Source organism: Phocoena sinus, chromosome 16 (genome assembly GCF_008692025.1).
Source record: "Phocoena sinus isolate mPhoSin1 chromosome 16, mPhoSin1.pri, whole genome shotgun sequence".
Classification (NCBI taxonomy): domain Eukaryota; kingdom Metazoa; phylum Chordata; class Mammalia; order Artiodactyla; family Phocoenidae; genus Phocoena; species Phocoena sinus.
The window spans coordinates 2,504,794-2,523,733 of record NC_045778.1 but is presented as its reverse complement, the minus strand read 5'-3'; the positions used below and the strand labels follow the sequence as shown (position 1 = coordinate 2,523,733).

The 18,940-nt window shown below is 50.9% G+C and overlaps 1 protein-coding gene across 3 annotated transcripts in view; it reads right to left on the bottom strand.

The window, feature by feature from the left end:
- Positions 1-18,940, bottom strand: part of GALNT2 (polypeptide N-acetylgalactosaminyltransferase 2) — a 174,482-nt gene that overhangs the window by 18,116 nt on the left and 137,426 nt on the right. For all 3 annotated transcript variants that reach the window (XM_032607354.1, XM_032607356.1, XM_032607355.1), the window contains 8 exons: positions 16,819-16,917; positions 16,515-16,582; positions 16,192-16,257; positions 10,046-10,167; positions 7,870-7,957; positions 4,656-4,743; positions 3,578-3,681; positions 542-668 (listed from right to left, as the gene is read on the bottom strand). In XM_032607354.1, coding sequence (XP_032463245.1) covers positions 542-668; positions 3,578-3,681; positions 4,656-4,743; positions 7,870-7,957; positions 10,046-10,167; positions 16,192-16,257; positions 16,515-16,582; positions 16,819-16,917 — 762 coding nt within the window. The remainder of the gene's footprint in view (positions 1-541; positions 669-3,577; positions 3,682-4,655; positions 4,744-7,869; positions 7,958-10,045; positions 10,168-16,191; positions 16,258-16,514; positions 16,583-16,818; positions 16,918-18,940) is intronic.

Here is an 18,940-nt window from a genome sequence, read left to right as displayed (position 1 = left end):
GCTGTTTTTTCTTCAGAAAACTCTTCATTTGGTGTCTTTCATGTTTGCAAAAATCTACCTATTATCTATCGTGTGTTATCTGCCTCTACAGCCCAGTGGGTCCTGGGCTTGAACTTGTGTGGCTGCCTTTAGCGCTGTTCATATACTGCACCTTGAAGGGTAACACGTGATTTAAAAAGTCCAAGCACTCCTCTCTCCTAACTCCCCATAACACGTTTTTGGCACACGGTTCGGTGACCAGTCCCACTGGCCCTACCCCGCCCTGCGCCCCGCCCTCACCCCCGGCCACCCCTGTGTGCTCTCCATCAGGACAGCTGTGTCGCTCTGAGGCTGTCCTGCAGGTGACCTCGTGCCCCATGGATCTGCTGAGCGAAGCATCTGTCACTCAGCGGGATGCCGCCGTCCTCAGTCCCCACAGCTGCCCTCGTCACCGCCGAGCGGCGGCCCCTTAGAGCACACGTTTCCACACAGCCCACGGTCAGCCCTGCGTACGGGGCGGTCAGCGGTGCCCTGGGCCCTGCTCGGCCTCTCGGCCACTTACCGGGCAAAGACGGTGCCACTGCCGCCGGGGAAGGTATAGGGGTGCTGCTTCCGGAACACGTGTCCCACGCGGCTGCAGGGGATGATCTCCAGGCTGCCGCCACACTGCCACACGCGGAACGAGATCTCTGAGGTGGTGAACGACACGGGGTGACCGAGAGCCCAGGCCACCCCACGGGGTGCGGATGCCCACCCTACCCGCGTGGCCTGAGGCGACGCCCAGGGAGCACTCCCGTTCCAGAGGGTCCTGAACGTCCCGCGTGGGGACCTCTGACACCTCGTCTCGAGGCTCCAGGGCACAATCAAGAAAGTACGTGTGAGGGTTATGGGGCGGGGCGTGCCTAGGCACGTCAAACCATCCAGCTGTGTACCGAAGTATGTGCGATTTTAAGTTGTCACTGAAACCTCGGTAAAGGTGGAGGGAAAAAAAGATCGAATGAAAGGTCCTACTTCAGTTCACTAAGAGGGTGTCTGCACAGCACGGTGTCGTTTTACAGACCATGTGAAGTAGTGGAGACAAAAAGGAAGAATTCATGCCACACTGGGACATGTACTCCCTTCGATTTTAGCACTGATCAGAATTACAGATGCCAGCTCTACCTGTGTCACCAAATCCCATGTTTTCATGAAAGAATTCTATCTGAAATTTAAAAAGAAGTAAGAGTGAGCCTACGGAAACATTTTTCAAATTCAGACTAGAAGCCCTGAGACAAGAGTGACTCCCTGGTCTACTGAGAACAGAAAGACTCCTGGCGTCAGACCATGCGTCCCTATAATGTCACAAACACTGCATGAGACGTGGCCTGGAACTCCTCTCTGGCCGGTTCTCCATCGTGGAGCATTACATGCGCCTTCTGGGAATCAGCCCTGAGTTAGAAAAGGCAACGGACAGCGCACGGCTGTGAATCAAAAGCCATGAAATGCCCACAATCAGCCCTAAGGTTGATGTAACAGGCAATCATATACGCCATCTTCCTCTAAAACTGTTTTTTTTTTTTTTTTTTTTTTTGGCGGTATGCGGGCCTCTCACTGTTGTGGCCTCTCCCGTTGCGGGGCACAGGCTCCGGACGCGCAGGCTCAGCGGCCATGGCTCACGGGCCCAGCCGCTCCGCGGCATGTGGGATCCTCCGGGACCGGGGCACGAACCCGTGTCCCCTGCATCGGCAGGCGGACTCCCAACCACTGCGCCACCAGGGAAGGCCTCCTTGTCCTTTTTAATTGCTTCAATTAGACTTACACTGTCGGTCAGGCAGTCTGGCAGCACTAGTGGATTTGGCGGGGCACACCTGGAGGGGGTGTTTGGATTTGACTCGGGCATCCCTGTCCCCTGCCTCTCCTAACTTGGGCCCACACAAGCCCTCAGGCTGGACAACTGCTGGGGGTGTGCAGGCAGCACCCAGAAAATCCAGTCTGAGCAGTACCAAGAAGAGAGGGAGACTCACATCACGGACTCTTCCTGCTGAAACCCTCGTGCCTGTTTAACCCTGATGAGAGAAGACCCCTCCAGAGCGGCCGCGTCAGAGCCTGTCACGGGAGGAGGTGCCAGGATGCTCAGGCCGGGTGGCCCCAGCCCTTCCTCCCCGCCCACCGTGCGTCACCCTACCTGAGCCCCTTGAGCCCTTCCAGGGAACCTCGCACAGGGCACAGCTACACAAACATACAAACCAAACCAACAATAAACTAGGTAACAGAGAAGATTATTTCCCCTCCCGCTGGTCTCTGGGTGCAAGGTCTCCTTTGATACTTAAATCAACACTCTCTCTCCACCCTGATACAAAAGGCCACCTGCCCTCCAACCACGTCAGCCTGATGGCACATACTGCTGCGAACCCCACCGCGTTCTGGTCCCCCCAGTGGTGGTCCTGGCTGGCTGGGCTTCCCCGGGGATGTCTGCAGGGCGAGGGTGACTCAGAATTCCCTTCAGAAGGTTAACAATCCTTCTGAAGCCTTACGTGCTCCACGGCCTTCAATGAAGCCCTGCCTGTCAGTGTACTGTTAACAAAACCGAAAGGCATCTGACTCTGAACCTTCGTCCTGGTGTAGCTACTGAGTCTAAAGAAGCTTTCAGCATCAACAAAGGCAACAACCTCTCTCCACAGATGAGATGCTATCACTAACATTGATGTCATAAAATGAGAGAAAAATAATGGGCTTGTCTAGTCTCTTAAACTTAAAAAAAAAATCAAAGTCTCTGTTACAAGTAAAAACTACTAAAAGTGACAGTGGCATCCTTTTTACCTCCTTTCCTCGCCCCCCTCCCCTCCTCCCAGGGTACGTCTACCCAGGGGAGAATGTAATTTAACAGCATCCAATAGCCAAGGAGACAACTCAAAAGCTTCAAGTGAAACAAACAAAAACCCCTAAACAAACAAATAAATTAAGAGTCTTTTTATCTTTATGGAGTAAATACAATGCAGCTACCAATAAAAACCAAAGTCTATAAAATTCCAATGTCCGTAAACATAGGTAAAATGATTTGTGATTACAAAAAAGCAAAACGAAACAAAACAACACGAAAACCAATTAGAACCATTCACAAAGTAGTCAAGAAGGGACGAAGTGCCACGGCCTCTCCACCCCATCTGATTCCCATGACTACAATTCAGCCAGTCCGACAGGCTTCGCCAGGGCTCACTTTCCACCCTATGTGGCTAAAAATGAATCTTAGAAGCTGAAATCCTCCCCCCATTTTTGTCAGCGTGCTTTCCAGACCCTGGATTCAGGTGACATTAAAAAGTGTGCATTTCCCTTCAAAGACTTAATATGTATCTAGCATAATGCCCAACCCAAGACACTTTTAAGAATAAAAAGGGTGCTCTTTGTACCTTACGGGGGACTAATTATGCTCAGTGAACGGTCACTTTAATGTCTTTACAAACCTTTTCCAAGTGGCACCTGCATACCACAACCTCTTGCTTAACAGTCCTTCCAAAGCTTCCACTTTTCATTTCTACCCCTCTCGGTGGGCAGGAAAAGACCACGGTTTCAGCAGAACTGGAAACGGTTTGGTGCCCGAAGACACAAGGCTCATACGTACCCAGGTTTTCTCCTCCCCACACATCCATCATCATGTCATATTTCCCCAGTTCTTCAAAATAGAACTTATCCATCACGAACAACCCTCCAGCAATCATAGGGGTTCTAGAGAGGCAGAGAGGGTAGAAGGGAAGAGAGGGAGAGGTTGAAGGTCAAGGTTAGATCGCCAGCATTCTAATGCCAAGGTCAAGCCTACAGGCCGACCTTAAGAACAATAGCACAGCCATGGTCTTTGGCTCAGAGCTCTGGGTGCCCCTCTCTGCTTGACCCCTGCTGTCTTCAAGTGCCCCCCACTCGGATGCTCAGATGCTCCCAAGAGCGAGGGGCTGTGTGGAGCCTCCCTACGAGAGAGCAGCCGCTGGGGCTGGGACACTCGCTGACAGCGCCCTAGGCCGGTGCTCGGCTTTTCTGTGCCGCGCTCTCCTTGGAGGATGACAAACAGTAAGAGGCTAAAGCGCCCAGCGCACGTAGGGAACGCTCGATGACGGCAGCTACCCGTGTCCTCAACCTCGTCCCGGGGCAGCTTCCTCCTCTGTTGGACGGGACCGTCATCTTCTCGCGTCCCCATCAGCCTGGGGACAGGCCAGCGACGGGACCCCGGCCCTGTGCCTGCGGAGTCGCCGTGGTAAGTCAGGGCCCCGGGCCGCACGTCTGGAGCTCACTGCTCACGGGGAACAATCGCCGCAGTGCAGACGGCGCCGGTGTCCGCGGGGTTCCCCGTAACCACACGTCCCTGGGGAGGCGTCCCCACCCCAGCCGGGCGCGGCTCAAAGCCAGCTAAGCCAGCTGGTAGTGAACCCAGCAGCCCGACACCCCACCCTGTGAGGGAAAACGCTCTAGGCCACCAAGACACGAAGGACGTGGAACTGGCAGATTTGATACACGTACATAGAAAACAAATCTCAAAATACTTTACCCTATAAACTGGAGGCAGAGACTCTCCCCTGAGCTAGCATGAGGGGAGATGGGTGTGTGGCTGGGAGGTGAGAGCTCGACTAGGTCCCTAGGGAACATGGGGCCTGCTGTCTCATCTTCCGCCCCGGAGAAGGGCACCCGAAGGACGCCCGCCTGCCACTTACTTGATGGGGGCGACGGGGCTCCCCTGCCGGGACCGCCTCTGCTCAGATGTCATGTAATCCCATTTGAACACCAAGTTCCAGTCAAAGCCTGCCGGTCACAGAAGAGAAAAGAGACACAGAATGCCGTGAGAACGGGCTGTCTGCTCCTGGCACCGCTGTCCGCCACAGCTTAAAAATATTTGCTGTTTGGAATGGACTCGCTGTAACCCAAACAAAGGAAAAACAAACAAAAAACGACGCAGAGGGAAGAGAGTGACTGGGGGGGGGGGGGGGGGGGGTGGGCAGGGAGACCAGCCGCGAGGACGCACACTGAAATCTTCTTTCCCCAAGAAGCTTACCCAAAACAGAAGGTGTGGGTCAGACTTTTCTAAAACCAAAATGCATAAGAAAAAATGTGAAATAAGAGAACTGGAGTCTGTGAGGACATATCCAAGGGCTGTAAGGAGGCGACAAAGAAGAGGGATTGATTTAAGAAAAACTCTGCCAGGTGCCCCCAACACGGTCCCAGGGAAGGGACGGCACGGGGGGGGCAGGAGTAGGTGGGAATGAAGGGGCAAGCGAGCTTCACTTCTGATAACATGGCACCTGCCCCACGTCACTTCTAGAATCCACAGGCCGTGTGGGTGGCAGAGCCCGGGCCTGGCCCCTGGTCCACAGCTGTCAGGTCTTGTCTTTACTCAGAAGGTACCTGGCACACCCAACCCGTGGATGCTCTCCAGAGCATGGGCCGCGTTGCCCAGGGTCTGACAGCCAAGCCTCACTGCTCCAGGGCTGTCCATCCCTCAGCCCTCTGCCATCAGGCTTTCTGTCCGCAGGGCTGGTGCAATGCCCAAGTTCAGACTTTCCGTCTGTGTGCTCTGAATCCGGCATTATTCTGCCCTGCAGCCTGAACAGGGTAGGATGGCACAGGGGCTCGGGGGCTCCTAGGCCGGCGTGGCACACATTATGGCTCAACCAGAGGACAGAAAGGTGCCCCAGCTGTCCCTGTAGAGCGCAGCGGGCTGGCAAATGGGAGCGAGGGGCTGGAGGGCCAGGCACCAGCGATGCACGGAGAGGAAACAGACACAGACTGATTGTCTGAGGAGCCCGGCTCTCCCCAGACACGGCCTGCTGCGCACACAAGCACCGCCAGCCAGGGAAAAACAGACGCCCCGGCTGCACTGTTGACAGAACACAAAGGCCTCGACTGGCCAGCTGATGTAACATTACCTGCATTTTGGGGGAATGTTCATTATTATTTAGCTTATCAATTTGGTCCAAAGAGCCAAGCTATATTAGATTTTTAAAAATCTGCTAAAAACATCATCCTTGATTTTTCTTTTTTCCTAAAAGGGGTTTGGTGAAATGCTCTTAGAGTGAATCTGGCCTGGCCCGGGGGCAGCGGGAGGCTGCTCCCACGCAGGGCGTCTCACTGTCCTGCACCGGCTCTGCCGTAAGCGGCTGCCACGGGAGATGGAGAACCGTCACATCTCAGCTCCGGCAGATCCTTGGGGGGACACACTCTGGACACTAACGCTTTCTTGACAGCCAAGGCTCCGAACTCTTCATAGCCCCAGCGTGCTCACCATCTTCTAAGACTCTCCTGACTCTTGTTTCCCAACCTAAGTGTGTCCTCCCAGCATGACAGCCCGGCCAGAGGCCTCTGGGGAGCTGCCTGGTCACAGCCCTGCCCTCTGCCGGCCGCCCTGTGCGGCTGCATTATCAACCTGCTTCTCAGACAGGGACGCCGAGGGGCAGGGGAAACACAGCTCCCGTGGCGACACCGCCTGAAAGAGGCACCAGAGCCCGGGCCTCCCTGGCCGGCCCCAGGGTTCTGCTTTCTGAGGTTCCATCCAAGGCCACGGTTCTACTGTGTTCTTTTTTGGATGTCAGTTGACCCTCAGTCTGTGTGTCTGTCTGGAACAGTCCAACTCCTAATCAGCTCAAAATGTTGGAGATGGGAAAAGAAGCCCCTCATTTTAGAGAAAGAAACAGGGGTGCTAGGATGCTGGAAAAAGGGTTCACTCATCTCAGGTATGAAAAATCAATAGTGAATAAATTACACACAGAAGGTAAAGGCTCTGACATCTCTTTTATATCTCTCTCTACAGCAGGCTTTGCTGAATGCTTGGGTCTCAGCCGAGGTCTGAGAGGCAAGGCTGCCGGCCAGCTGAGATTCAGAGCATGAAGCATTTACTGGGCTGTGTGGGAGCCCTGGGGCCACAGGTCACCCCCATACACACACAGTCCCTGGGACACAGGGGAGCCTGGGGCTACAGGTCACCCCCACGTACACACAGTCCCCGTGACACAGGTCACCCCCACATACACACAGTCCCGGGGACACAGGTCACCCCCACGTACACACAGACAACAGTAGAAGCCTGCTCCTCAGGCGGGGCTAGCGGGACTCCCATGCACCCATCAGCTTCGTGAAGCTCCTCACGAGAACACGGTTTCCCCAGGTGGGGTCCAGGAGCCCCTGGGGTCCTCAGGCCCTTTCAGCGGATGTGTGACGTTAAAACTGCTTTCAGATTTATGCTAAGGCTCTACAGGCCCCTTTCAATCTCATTTTTCCAAAGTGCAGGAAGGAGTGTTCTGGAAGCTGCAGGACGGGCAGCACCCATGTGGCTGCATCACCTGGTGTTCTCACCGTTCTCAGCCTTACCTTCTAACACAGCAAACGCTGATCGGTACGGCCTACCTGAACAGAGCTCTTTGGGGCCTTCAATTTGAAGTTTTAAGAAGGTAAAGAGAGTATCAGACAATTCACTGTGGGACCCCGCGGCGGGAGGGTTTCAGGGGTCACACTTGAGCCGCGAGGACCCCCCGAAAACTGGCAGGGTCATTCAGATAAAGGTTCCACCGCGGCAGAACGTGGGTGGCCGGCGGGCAGGAGAGGCTGACGGCCAGGCCGCGGGAGGGCTGCGCTCTGCAGGCCTCGGGGCCCAGGAGTCACGGGTGAGAAGGGCGGATGGGCTTCCAGCAGGCGATGGACGCTGCGGTGAGGGGGAGGGTGGAGAGGGCAGAACCCCATCGGCCTGGCGTCTCCACACCGGCTCCGTACGCCAAGCCGGTGCCAGGGACGGGAACCACGCCTACCGTCTAGGGGAGGCAAGGCCGTTTCTGTCCCCTGGTGAACCCCACCAGCTGAACACAGGGGCGCTCTTGGCCGCGGCCCGGCTCGGCCGCGTGCAGGCGCCGTCGCCGTCCCTGGGACCCGCGCAGCACCTACCGCCTTTTAAGTCCGCAGACGCGCCCACGTACTGAAAGTTGTCCATGTTGATGACGTCGATGATGGGGGACACGACGCGGGTCCTGTCCTGCAACGCAGCGAAGGCAACAGCAGGTGTCAGAGGCAGCCGGGACCCGCACGGGCGGAGGCCTGAGCATCACCGCTCACGGGGAGACGGCCGCGCCGGTCCCCTGCCACCCCACGCCCTGGGGGGCCCGGCTGGGCACCTGCAGCCCTGCGCTGTGCTGGGTGTCGGGGGCGCAGAGGACGCTGCCCCCCAGGAGGCGCCCGAGCGCACGGGGCCGCCCTGCGGGTGTTCACTGGCTGAGAGCAAGCCTCTCCCGGGACCGTTCCTGAGTTGTTTTTTTTTTCCCCCTAACAGCCAGGAGCAAATGTCAATTTTTATTAATTCCAAAGAAGGAGTTCTCAGAGCGCGCCAGCATGAGACTGTAGTGTTTTATTTAGTGTTTTCCCAAATGTCAAACCTCAACCACGGAGGAACTTTCATTCTAACAGGATCTAAGCTCGGCTGTACTTAAACACCAGTACTGTGTGAGCTGCAGGAAGCCTCAGGAAAGGACTCACGGCTGCGACGCCCACACAGATGCGACCCCGGGCCTGGGAGCCGAGTGTGGCGTAGAGGCTCCAACCGCATCACGGCGGACGGCAACCGAACTGACTAGAGAACCCGGAGCCCGAGTCTGTCTTACCCGTGGTTCCACCAAACACAAAACATTCCCTTAGGCTGAGGCCTTTCTTTAGGCCACACTGTCACTGCTCTGGTTAGAGTCTGCGAACACAAGACCTTTGAACTCTCCTGCCCTCTTTAAACCGGACTAGTTGGTGCTGGGGAGGAACTCTGCCCCACGCCGACAGGGAACACAAGGGTGGCGCTTCCCTGAGCCATGGCAAGAACCTGAATCAGCCAGAGAAAGACTTCGAGAAACAAATTAGTAACAGGGCAAGCAGAGCTAAGAACATAACACGTCAGAGGACCACGATCAGAGAACGGAGGGAAAAGTTCAGCCACCACCAGGTGCAGGTTTACAGTGTGGAGCCCCAAGCGCAGAGGGTGACGTCCTCCATGCCTGGCTCAGCCCGGGGATGGCGCCACAGATCATAAACTGCCCCACGTCCAAGTCCACTCCCTTTATTGTGATTTCTTTTGATGGGACTAGAATGAGGGAGAATGACCATTCTCAACTCTTCCCATTCTTTCCTTAGGAGGTGGGGGGGCTGTTTAAATAACCCTGACAGTCTGACCACGAAGCACGCAGCCTCCACGTGCCCGGGTATCTTGGCAGCTTTCATCTTGCCTCTGCGTCCCTGGGACGCACAGCCTGGTGGAGTGAGTAGCCGGGGACGGGGCCTCCGGGATGGGCATGCGTGTGTGTGTGAGAGGACTCAGGGAGGGACTCAGCGAATCCCGCTTTGCAGCCTGGGCTCTGCCCACTGTACGAGTTTTGGTTAAGTGATTAAAGTTCCCTGAACCCCAGTTCCCTCAACTGTCAAATGGGGGCGAAACCCTGGATTAAGGTAACGTGTAAAGCATCCAGCACGTAGTTAGCGCTCAGTAAACGGCAGTGAACGTGACGGTCACAGCACTAGTGGTTTGTCTTATTCGTGTCTCAGGACTCACTGTCCAACCGCGATCCCTGCTATGGTGCAGAAAGAATGACTTTACTATTTCTCTAGTACTTTCATTACATCTACTTTACTGTCTCAAGGAAGTGCTTTCTTAGTAGGGAGGAAAGAAAGTCAATAAAGCAAGCAGAAGGCGAGAGAGGTATCACAAGAGGCCAGAGGTCATACTACTGATGATGTTTCTAGAAGGCGAAGGTGCACAATCTCGGGTCAACTGACAGCCTCACGCGTCCCTGTGTGGTTGGGACTCTGCCCCTCCCCACGAGCCGCAGCCTGGGTCTCAGGGCAGCACGGCCGGGCTGGGGACCCCGCGGCCTCTGTCCTCAGCTCTCTGCCCCCTCTGAGCTCCGAGAGTCAGTGCAAAGCTTCAGGCAGGGAAGGAAGACCCCCCTAGGGGAAGGGCTGTCGTAGCCTCTGCTGACCCTGGCCTCCTACCTGACAAATGAATTTCCCCTACTGATAGATTCCTGTGGAGGATAAAATCCTCGCAGGACCATGTCGCAGAGGCCCTTCCCCTGGCCCGCATCCTCACCTCGGCCACCCTCTCCAGGAGGGGCTCCAGCCAGTACTCGTTGCACTCGCAGTGGCTGTCCAGGAACGTCAGGACCTTGGCCTGGGCCGCGTCGGCCCCCCGCACCCGCGAGCGCATCAGGCCTGTGGAGTGAGGTCAAAAACACGTCGCGGGGGAATGCCCAGGGAACGCGAGAAAAACAAACAAGAACTGTACCCCCAGCACCTGCACCGACACCTCCCCACGCAGCCCTCTTGCTGGGCACGGAGTTTATCGCCAACGTGCGTGGAGGGATCAATACCGCCTTGCAGTTTACCCAGGTAAGAGTTCTGTCAGGACCTTTTTTTTTTTTAAGTTAATTGGATGACTGAGAAAACAACCTGGAACTCCTGCCTTATGAGGAAGGCTTTCACATAACTGAAGTCTCCTTTATCAAGCAATGGAAATGTGGAACTTCTTAAACTACTTTCCTCTGACACAGCAACAGTTTTCTAATTAACTGGGCTAAGGCACGTGTCACCCAGACACTTCAAGTGCTGATGGGGCCAAATTTAACGGTGGTAATTTAATGATAACAGTGTTGTGAGTATCTGTGTGTTCTAAGACTCACCACAAGCCAAATTAACATAAAGGATAAAGCCCAGTTGTTTGGCTTTTACACAAAATTAGTAACACTGTTGGTCAAATTACACAATTTGTATAGCTGTGATCTGTTAGTAATATCATTTTTTATTATCGCACACAGTAATATTCATCGCTAGATGGTGTGGTCATAAGTGGCTTCCGCTATGTATGCTGGGCTTTTATCTATGCATGGAGATGTGAGATTATTCACAACCGGTAAGGACAGTGTTGTGAGCTCTTCAGGCAGCACGGTGGTCAGAAAGGGTTTTCCATGATTCTTAAAGAGCTGCATGCGAGAGGAGGAAAAAGTTCTGGTATTATGGAGCAGCTTGTAATAGGCAAACCCTCTCTCAGAGAACAGGTATAAACTGAGCAAAATAGAAAATGCAACTATAGGAAAGGGCTAGAGTAGCCGAGGGCAGGCAGAAACTAGAGGGCATTCAACCCTTAAAAGAAGAAAATCACAGAGTGAAATCCCTGTAAACATGGTATTTGCCCCCGATGTTACTCTCCAATCCACTGCAGTGCAGCCTTTTTTGGCTTGAGGCGTCAGAGGGTAGGGTTTGGGGCTGGAGAGTGGCTGGAAACAGAAGGAGGAGATCCTGGGAAGGAGCTAAGTCCCAAATCTGGTGATAACTGCCCTTAAATCCTTGGCTGACGCCTGAACCTGCAGGCACAGGGGAGACCCCAAGGAGTCCAGGAAGAGAAACAATTAGAAAACAGAAAGAACTAAGATTTCAGCTGGAATCAGGGACACAATTTTTGGCAACTGAGTTGTGCCTAGAAGGACTTGGCAAACACCTCATTTCTACAGAAACTCCAGAGGGAACACATTTAGGAATACGGACTACGTCTCAGGAATAAGGGATTCATCCAAGATACACATATGCTTTCAAAGTATAAAGACAAGCCTACACAAGTTCAAAGTCATGAGCTAGTAATTTAATTGCCCAGTATAACGAAGATCAACACCCTAGAGAAAGATAACAGAATCCAGTGTCTCTACAACATACCATTCACAATATCCAATATAAAATTTAAAAAATTAGTAGACAAGAGAAGAGAGAAATGTGATCCATATCCAAGAGAGAAAACGTCAATAGAAACTCACTCTGAGATGAGGCAGATGTTGACATTAACAGATGAGGATTTTAAAGCAGCTATTATGATAACTATAACCAAGAACTCCAAGGAAACGATCATTGGAATGAGCAAGCATGGGGAATCTCAGCAGAGAAATGAAAACCACAAGAATTAAACGGATATTCCAAAACTGAAAACTGCAATTTTCTGAAATGAAACAATTCACTGACGGCACGTAACAGCAGATTAGAGATGTCGGAAGGACGAGTGAACTTGAAGATGGATCAATAGAGATTGATCTATCTGGCGAACAGAGAAAAAATACTGAAAGAGAAAAAAAGCCTGAGTAACCTATGGACAATATCAAGTGGTATATCGTATGTGCGCCCGGAGTCCAAGAATGAGGCATGAAACAATATATGAAGAAATAAAAGGCCAAAAAGTTCCCAAATTTGGTGAAAACTTCAACTTACATATTCAAAGAGGTCAGCAAACCTGGAGCAGGATAAATAAAAAGCAAAGCAAATCTAGGCAAGTGACAGTCAAACTGCTAAAAACTAAAGATAAAGAGACAATCTGGAAATCAGTGAGAAGAAACAACCCATAACGCACAAGGAATCAACAATAAGCTGACAGCTACATTCTAAACAGAAAAACAGAGGCCAGAAGACATTGGAATGACATTTTCAGAGTGCTGAAAGAAAAACTAACGGTCAACTCAGAATTCCATTCAGAGAAAATATTCTTCAGCAATAAAGGAGAAAGAAAGACTTTTCAGATAAACAGAAATTGAGAGATTTTATTGCCTGCAAGAAAAAATAAAGTTCTAAATGTTCTCTGGGCTGAAGGGAAATGACACTAGATGGAAACCTGAATCTGTGGGAAAAAATGAAGATACTAGAAATGAAAAATACGAGGATAAATTTTAGAGTCCATGTATACATTCTAATTTCTTTATAACTGATTATTTCAAGCAAACATTTTAACACTGCACTGTGGGGTTTAAACCATCATTAACAACATACGAAGGAAACCACATGACAACAGCAGTATACAGGACAGGGAACAGAAATGGAATTAAAACTGTTGCAAGGTCTTACATTTAAGGTAAAGTTGTATGGACTCTAAATAGACTGTTATAAGTTAAAGATGCATGTTGTAATCCTCAGAGAAGCCACTAAAAGAAATATATAGCTAAAAAGCTACGAGAAAAATCAAAATGGAACACTAAAAAAAAAAAAAAACAAAAAAAAACACACAAAACATCACTTCAAACTACATTACAAAGCTATAGTAATCAAAACAGTATGGCCTTGGCATAAAAACAGGCACATAGATCAATGGGATAAATGGAGAGCCCAGAAATAAACACACACACATATGGCCATTAATTTACAACAAAGGAACCAAGAATACACAATGGGGAAAGGATAGTCTCTTCAATAAATGGTGTTGGGAAACTGGACACATGCAAAAAAATGAAACTGGACGCCTATCTTACAACACACACAAAAATAAACTCAAAATGGATTAGAGACTTGAACATTAAGATCTGAAACCATAAAAGTCCTAGAAGAAAATATAGGTAAGCTCCTTGACATCAGTGGTGGCAATAATTTTTTTAATTTGACACCAAAGCAAAGGTAGCAAAAGCAAAAGTAAACAAACGGGATTACATCAAACTAAAAAGCTTCTGCAGAGCAAAAAAAGTATTCACAAAATGAAAAGGCAACCTATGGAATGGGAGAAAGTATTTGCAAATCATATAACTCATAAGGGATTAATATCCAAAATGTATAAAGAACTCATACAACTCAACAGCAAAAACAAAAACAAAAGCAAAATAATCAGATTAAAAATGGGCAGAGGAATTTAAAGACTTTTTTTTCCAAAGAAGACATATAAATGGACAACAGGTCCATGAAAAGGTGCTCAACATCACTAATCATCAGGGGCTTCAAACCAAAACTACAATAAGATATCACCTCACACTTGTCAGAATGGCTGTCATCAAAAGACAAGAGATACCAGGTGTTGGTGAGGATGTGGAGAAAGGAGAACCCTTGTGCAATGTTGGTGGGAATGTAAATTGGTGCAGCCACTACGGAGAACAGTATGGAGGGTCTTCAAAAATTAAAAGTAGGGCTTCCCTGGTGGCGCAGTGGTTGAGAGTCCGCCTGCCGATGCAGGGGACACGGGTTCGTGCCATGGTCCGGGAAGATCCCATATGCCGCGGAGCGGCTGGGCCCGTGAGCCATGGCTGCTGAGCCTGCGCGTCCGGAGCCTGTGCTCCGCAATGGGAGAGGCCACAACAGTGAGAGGCCCACGTACTGCAAAAAAAAAAAAAAAAAAAAAAAAAGCACACAGGACAAATAGAGAACTTAGCCTAGGAACACGGTTTTGGCTCCACTACCATTATTAAATAGCTGGATGACCTTGAAAAAGACACTTAACCTCTTTCAGCTTTAACATGTCCATCTGCACAACGAGAAGGACTAGGCTTTCAACCTTCAAAGTACATTAGTATTACTGAAATGCAGATGTCCAGGCCCCACCCCTAGAAAAACAAAAATTTTTATTCAATTGTGGGTCGGGTCAAGGCATGGTCTTCTTTTATTTTTTAAATTATTATTATTTTGCGGTACGCGGGCCTCTCACTGCTGTGGCCTCTCCCGTTGTGGAGCACAGGCTCTGGACGCGCAGGCTCAGCGGCCCTGGCTCACGGGCCCAGCCGCTCCGCGGCATGTGGGATCCTCCCAGACCGGGGCACAGAACCCGTGTCCCCTGCATCGGCAGGCGGACTCTCAACCACTGCGCCACCAGGGAAGCCCCATGGTCTTCTTTTAAATTCCCCAAGTGATTGTAATGAATAGCCAGGTTAAGAATCGCTGGCACAATTAAATCCCCAACACTAAATGAACCCAAGGCCATGATTTTATGCAACTGATTTTCTCTGTCACCCAGTAGCATTGCTATGAGCATTTGTGTACATGTTTAACTGTTTGGGATACACACACACAAGCACACATACATTTGTGTGTATGCATTTTCTCACTCGACTGTCGTATTCCTCACTTGTTCCATATAGTTCTACCATAACCTGGCTTCCCACAGCTGCCTCTCTTCATTCCTTCCCAAAACAATGCCTCAGTGTGGGTTCTTACCCACAAGAACAGCCTAACGTGAAGCAAACGCACAATTTATATTTAGAAGGACTGCTTTTGATTTCTAAGCAGGTTAAAGGCCGTCTCTGAAAGCTAGCACGTGGTTTGTCAGTTACAAAATGCCCACATGAAAGCTAATTTCTTTCTTTTATTCCCTCCTCCCGCCTCATCTTCTTTTTTTCCCCTGTGCCAGCAGACACTTTGGGTTTGAATTCAACAAGTTATCATGTAGTTTCTTTAGGGGCAAATGCAATGCAAGATTCTGGTTTAATCTCAGCTTGGGGGGCAGATGTGAGTCCAGCAAACAGCTTGCTTAGGGGCAAGGCTGACCCCATTGTTTATGCATCTTGAACATCTGGATTGATGACCTTAGTTGGTTAAAATATGGTGTTGATGACATTGCCCTAACGGGCTCACCCACTTTACTGGCCGATTAGATTCTTGCTAAGAAAAACTGTATTTCCCGACTCCAGGTGGATTGCACAGGGAACCAGAAGAAAGACAATGGTCGCTGACCAAACGGCACAGCCACCACTCCAAGGTCAACAGTCAGCCTCAAACAGCCAAAATGGCACGTTTTAAAGCTCTGCCATTTTCCTACAGAAACATTTCTCAGGACCACGGAGGAGCTGAGAATCCAGCCACCAGCTCTGCACCAGCATGGATGCGCTGGATGTTAATTACATTATGAGTCCGGCTTCCTTTCCAGACACTTCAAAGTAATGCTTTCCTCTCTGGAGCTTCTCTTATAACTACCAATAAAGTGGGCTCGATGAGCCCAGCTCCAGCAACGACAAGACTGACATCAGGTTTCGAGGCTGGCATTTGCAAAATCCAGTAAGCACGTAACGGCCGGTGGGCTTTCCCTTGTTTTCGATGGTTCACCTTGGGCACGCTGTCAAACTGGAACCCCAGTTATTTTATCAGATGCCTGCAGCATGGAGTCATTAAAGTTCTCATTGCTAAATCTCTGTTTTTCTTCTAAATCCTAGTACTCAAGGGACTGATAAGACTTCGTAGGTTGTGAAAGAAAGAGAGAAGCCAGTTTTCTAAATACATAAATAAAAGCGTAAGTTGAATTATTGCCCTGGTGCACAAAGAATTTCAATTAGTTAAGCTTTCGATATCCTTCCTAGGGTTGCTGGGAGAGGCTCCCAAGACGCTCTGCTGGAGGAAGGCAGACAAAACACGAGACAGTTCATTGTTCTTGGAGCTGAAACGCTTCTTCACATTATTACTGGGCTCAGGAAAAGTCAGAATTCAGCTGTCTTGGTACTGAATTGAGAAAAGTCTTACCTTCTCGCCGATCATTCCTGAGAACCCGCACTTTCTCAATTTTCCCCAAGAGTGCCCCGTCTTCCGCTAGGAAAAGAAAAGAAGCAAGGCTTTTGAACCTCAAGTTAACTAACGGAGGGCTCGGTGGGCAGGGACGGTGATTCTCCATCACCTTCGGGCTGGTGAGCCCCTCGGGGCATCAGAGAGGCACCCTCTTTCTGCGGCCCCTACTTCTGACCTTTTCTTAAAACTCAGGCTTAGCACCCACAGCCCAGGAAGGCTGGTACCCAGAGGGCCAGATGGAGGGGGATGCTTGGTGGGGGGGGCAATCGGTCTCTACTTACGGTCATTGCTGTAGTCGTCCACCAAAATGATTTCTTTTATCAGGCGGGGTGGGCTTTTCTTAAGCACGCTGAGGAAAGGCAGAAAGATTAAGCTGCAGGCCTTTCGGGCTATGACTGGGGTGTGCAATTCTCACCCCCTGGCCCCTGCGGGGCTGCACAGTCAGGTGCCCTGTCTGCACCCCCAAAGACAGCCCCAGCCCGGCTGCGCTGGGGATCCGGCCCTCGTTCAGCATCCCTGCCGGGGGACGACCCCTGCCCGCATAAGCGGCAACGGGTGGCAACAGATGGCAGCCGCTGGCCTCACCTGACCACTGTTCTCAGCAAGGCCGACCTGGCTTCATTGTGAAACGTGATCACCACGCTGGTGGCCGGCAGATCTACCCGCCACTGCTTCCGCTGACACCTGAAGGAGGAGAAAGAGTGACCTGAACGACGAGCCCGGCGCGCCCCCGACAGTGCGGGCAGGTGGCCCTGCAGGACGGGCACTCGGGGTGGACCTGTCGTCTGCAGGGGGCCCTGGCCTATTCTGAGATACGGCGACAACGGCACATAAGGACACAGAAAAACACAACCAGAGCAACATTTTAAAAGATGAGAGATTTCAGTGAAAAGTAACATATTGAGAACATCTTTCTAACATGTTGGAAAAAAAAGTGTGTTTCAAAACAGTGAAATCCCATTTAGTCTCACATGCAGATACACCTCTATGGATGTGCTTTTCACAGTTCACAGTGGTTATTTCTGAGCGGTGGAACCAACTGTGCACCGCTGCTCTTTTCTCGTTTCCTACTTTGCCTGCAAGCAAGCACGTGAACCGCTGGGATTCTTCCCAAAGTTGCATGTGGTACCTGGCACTACCCCACTGACGGCGCCCCCGATCCTGGAATGCAGGACACACGCCCCTCACCTCGCCAGGCCGCGTCCACACGACATAGGTGACAGCGGTGCAGGCTGCTGCCGGCGAGGGAAGGATGGGTGGGCACCTGAGCCCGTCGGCTCCCCCTTCCACTTGCGGCAGTACTGAAAGAACCCAGGACCGCTCTGAATAAAGCTGATTCAGGCCTGCAAACTACGGGCAGATTACAACAGGCACTTGTCACGTCTGGTCCCTGCAGACAGACACAAGGCTGCCACGGCCGTAAACGGCTGCTTGAAAACACAGGACCCTGTAGCCCTAGGCTGAAGTTGCATCACCCACTAGGCGACAGAAAGGACTAGTAAAGGGAGACTGGGCTCTGCAGAACCCATCATTAAGGGACCCTTCAATCCCCTGAAGGCTCCATGAACTTGAAGAACATGGCAGTGTCGAGGTGATGCTCCCATGAGAGAACAAGACCCCTGGGCGGGCTCACAGCTCGCGAGGACGTCTGTGAACAGTCAAATCGTGGCGTGGGTGCATTCAGGGAGTTACCAGGCTAGTGGTACTACTGAAGCCGGGAGGGGGAAGGGGTGGGGCGGACAGCTAAAATATCTTTGGCCTCTGGAAGCAGTTCTCAACCAGTAATTTTGTACCCAAGGTGGAGAGGGTGACGGTCTTGCCTGCAGTAGGGTAGGGAACACCAGCCGGTGCCCAGGACGTGGTCCCTCCAGGCTGCACTCACCATCTGGGGGTCTGTGCACACAGGTATCACTTCAGTGGTTTCCACTGGAGAAGCTGGAAAACCTTCCATGGGGCCAATACATTTTCAAGAACTTGTTTTACTCCTTAGCTCTTAATGGAATTGACCACAGCTGTAAGTGATCTGCTCCCAGAATTAAAGTATCTGTCTTAAATGGGAAATCAGTAGGAAAAGGAGAAAGATTAAAAAAAAAATCTTTGGTGCTCAGCTGCGCCTCAGAGGAAGACAGTCAACAGACACCGATTTTCCCTCCTGACTGGTAAAAGTACTTCAGAGCAAATTTTGAAAATGAACAAGAAAAGCAGCAAAATTAAAAAGCAATTAGGTCAGATCACAAAATGGGCTTCTTTTGTTTATGTCAGTTTTGTGGATAGCTGGATTTTAATTAACCGCGAGAAAACAACGTAATATACCAGTCGCTGTTGTTTGGGAAAAGAATGAGTTCTGGAATTACTGTTGATCATTATAGCTCCTGACAGACAAGTATTTAACGACAAGTAGATTGGTAAGGCTGGGTTTTTGTTGTTGTTGTTTTTTAATTTCAAGAATCCGCCAATTGTTAGATTAAGGAAGTAATGAGACGCTGCAAGGTTCAACTGTAAACAAATTACCAACGAATGTCATTCCCAAGAACCCAATCTTGTAATGCTAACGAAATAAGAACCCCAGGATGGCACGCCCTCTGCAATCTGGCCCCAACCCACCCAGTGGCGAGGGCTGAGCTGAGCACACAGCGCTGAATGACTTGCTGAGCTCGGGCTGGAGAGGCCACGTGAGAATCAAAAGGAGAGAAGGAAGCATTTTTCA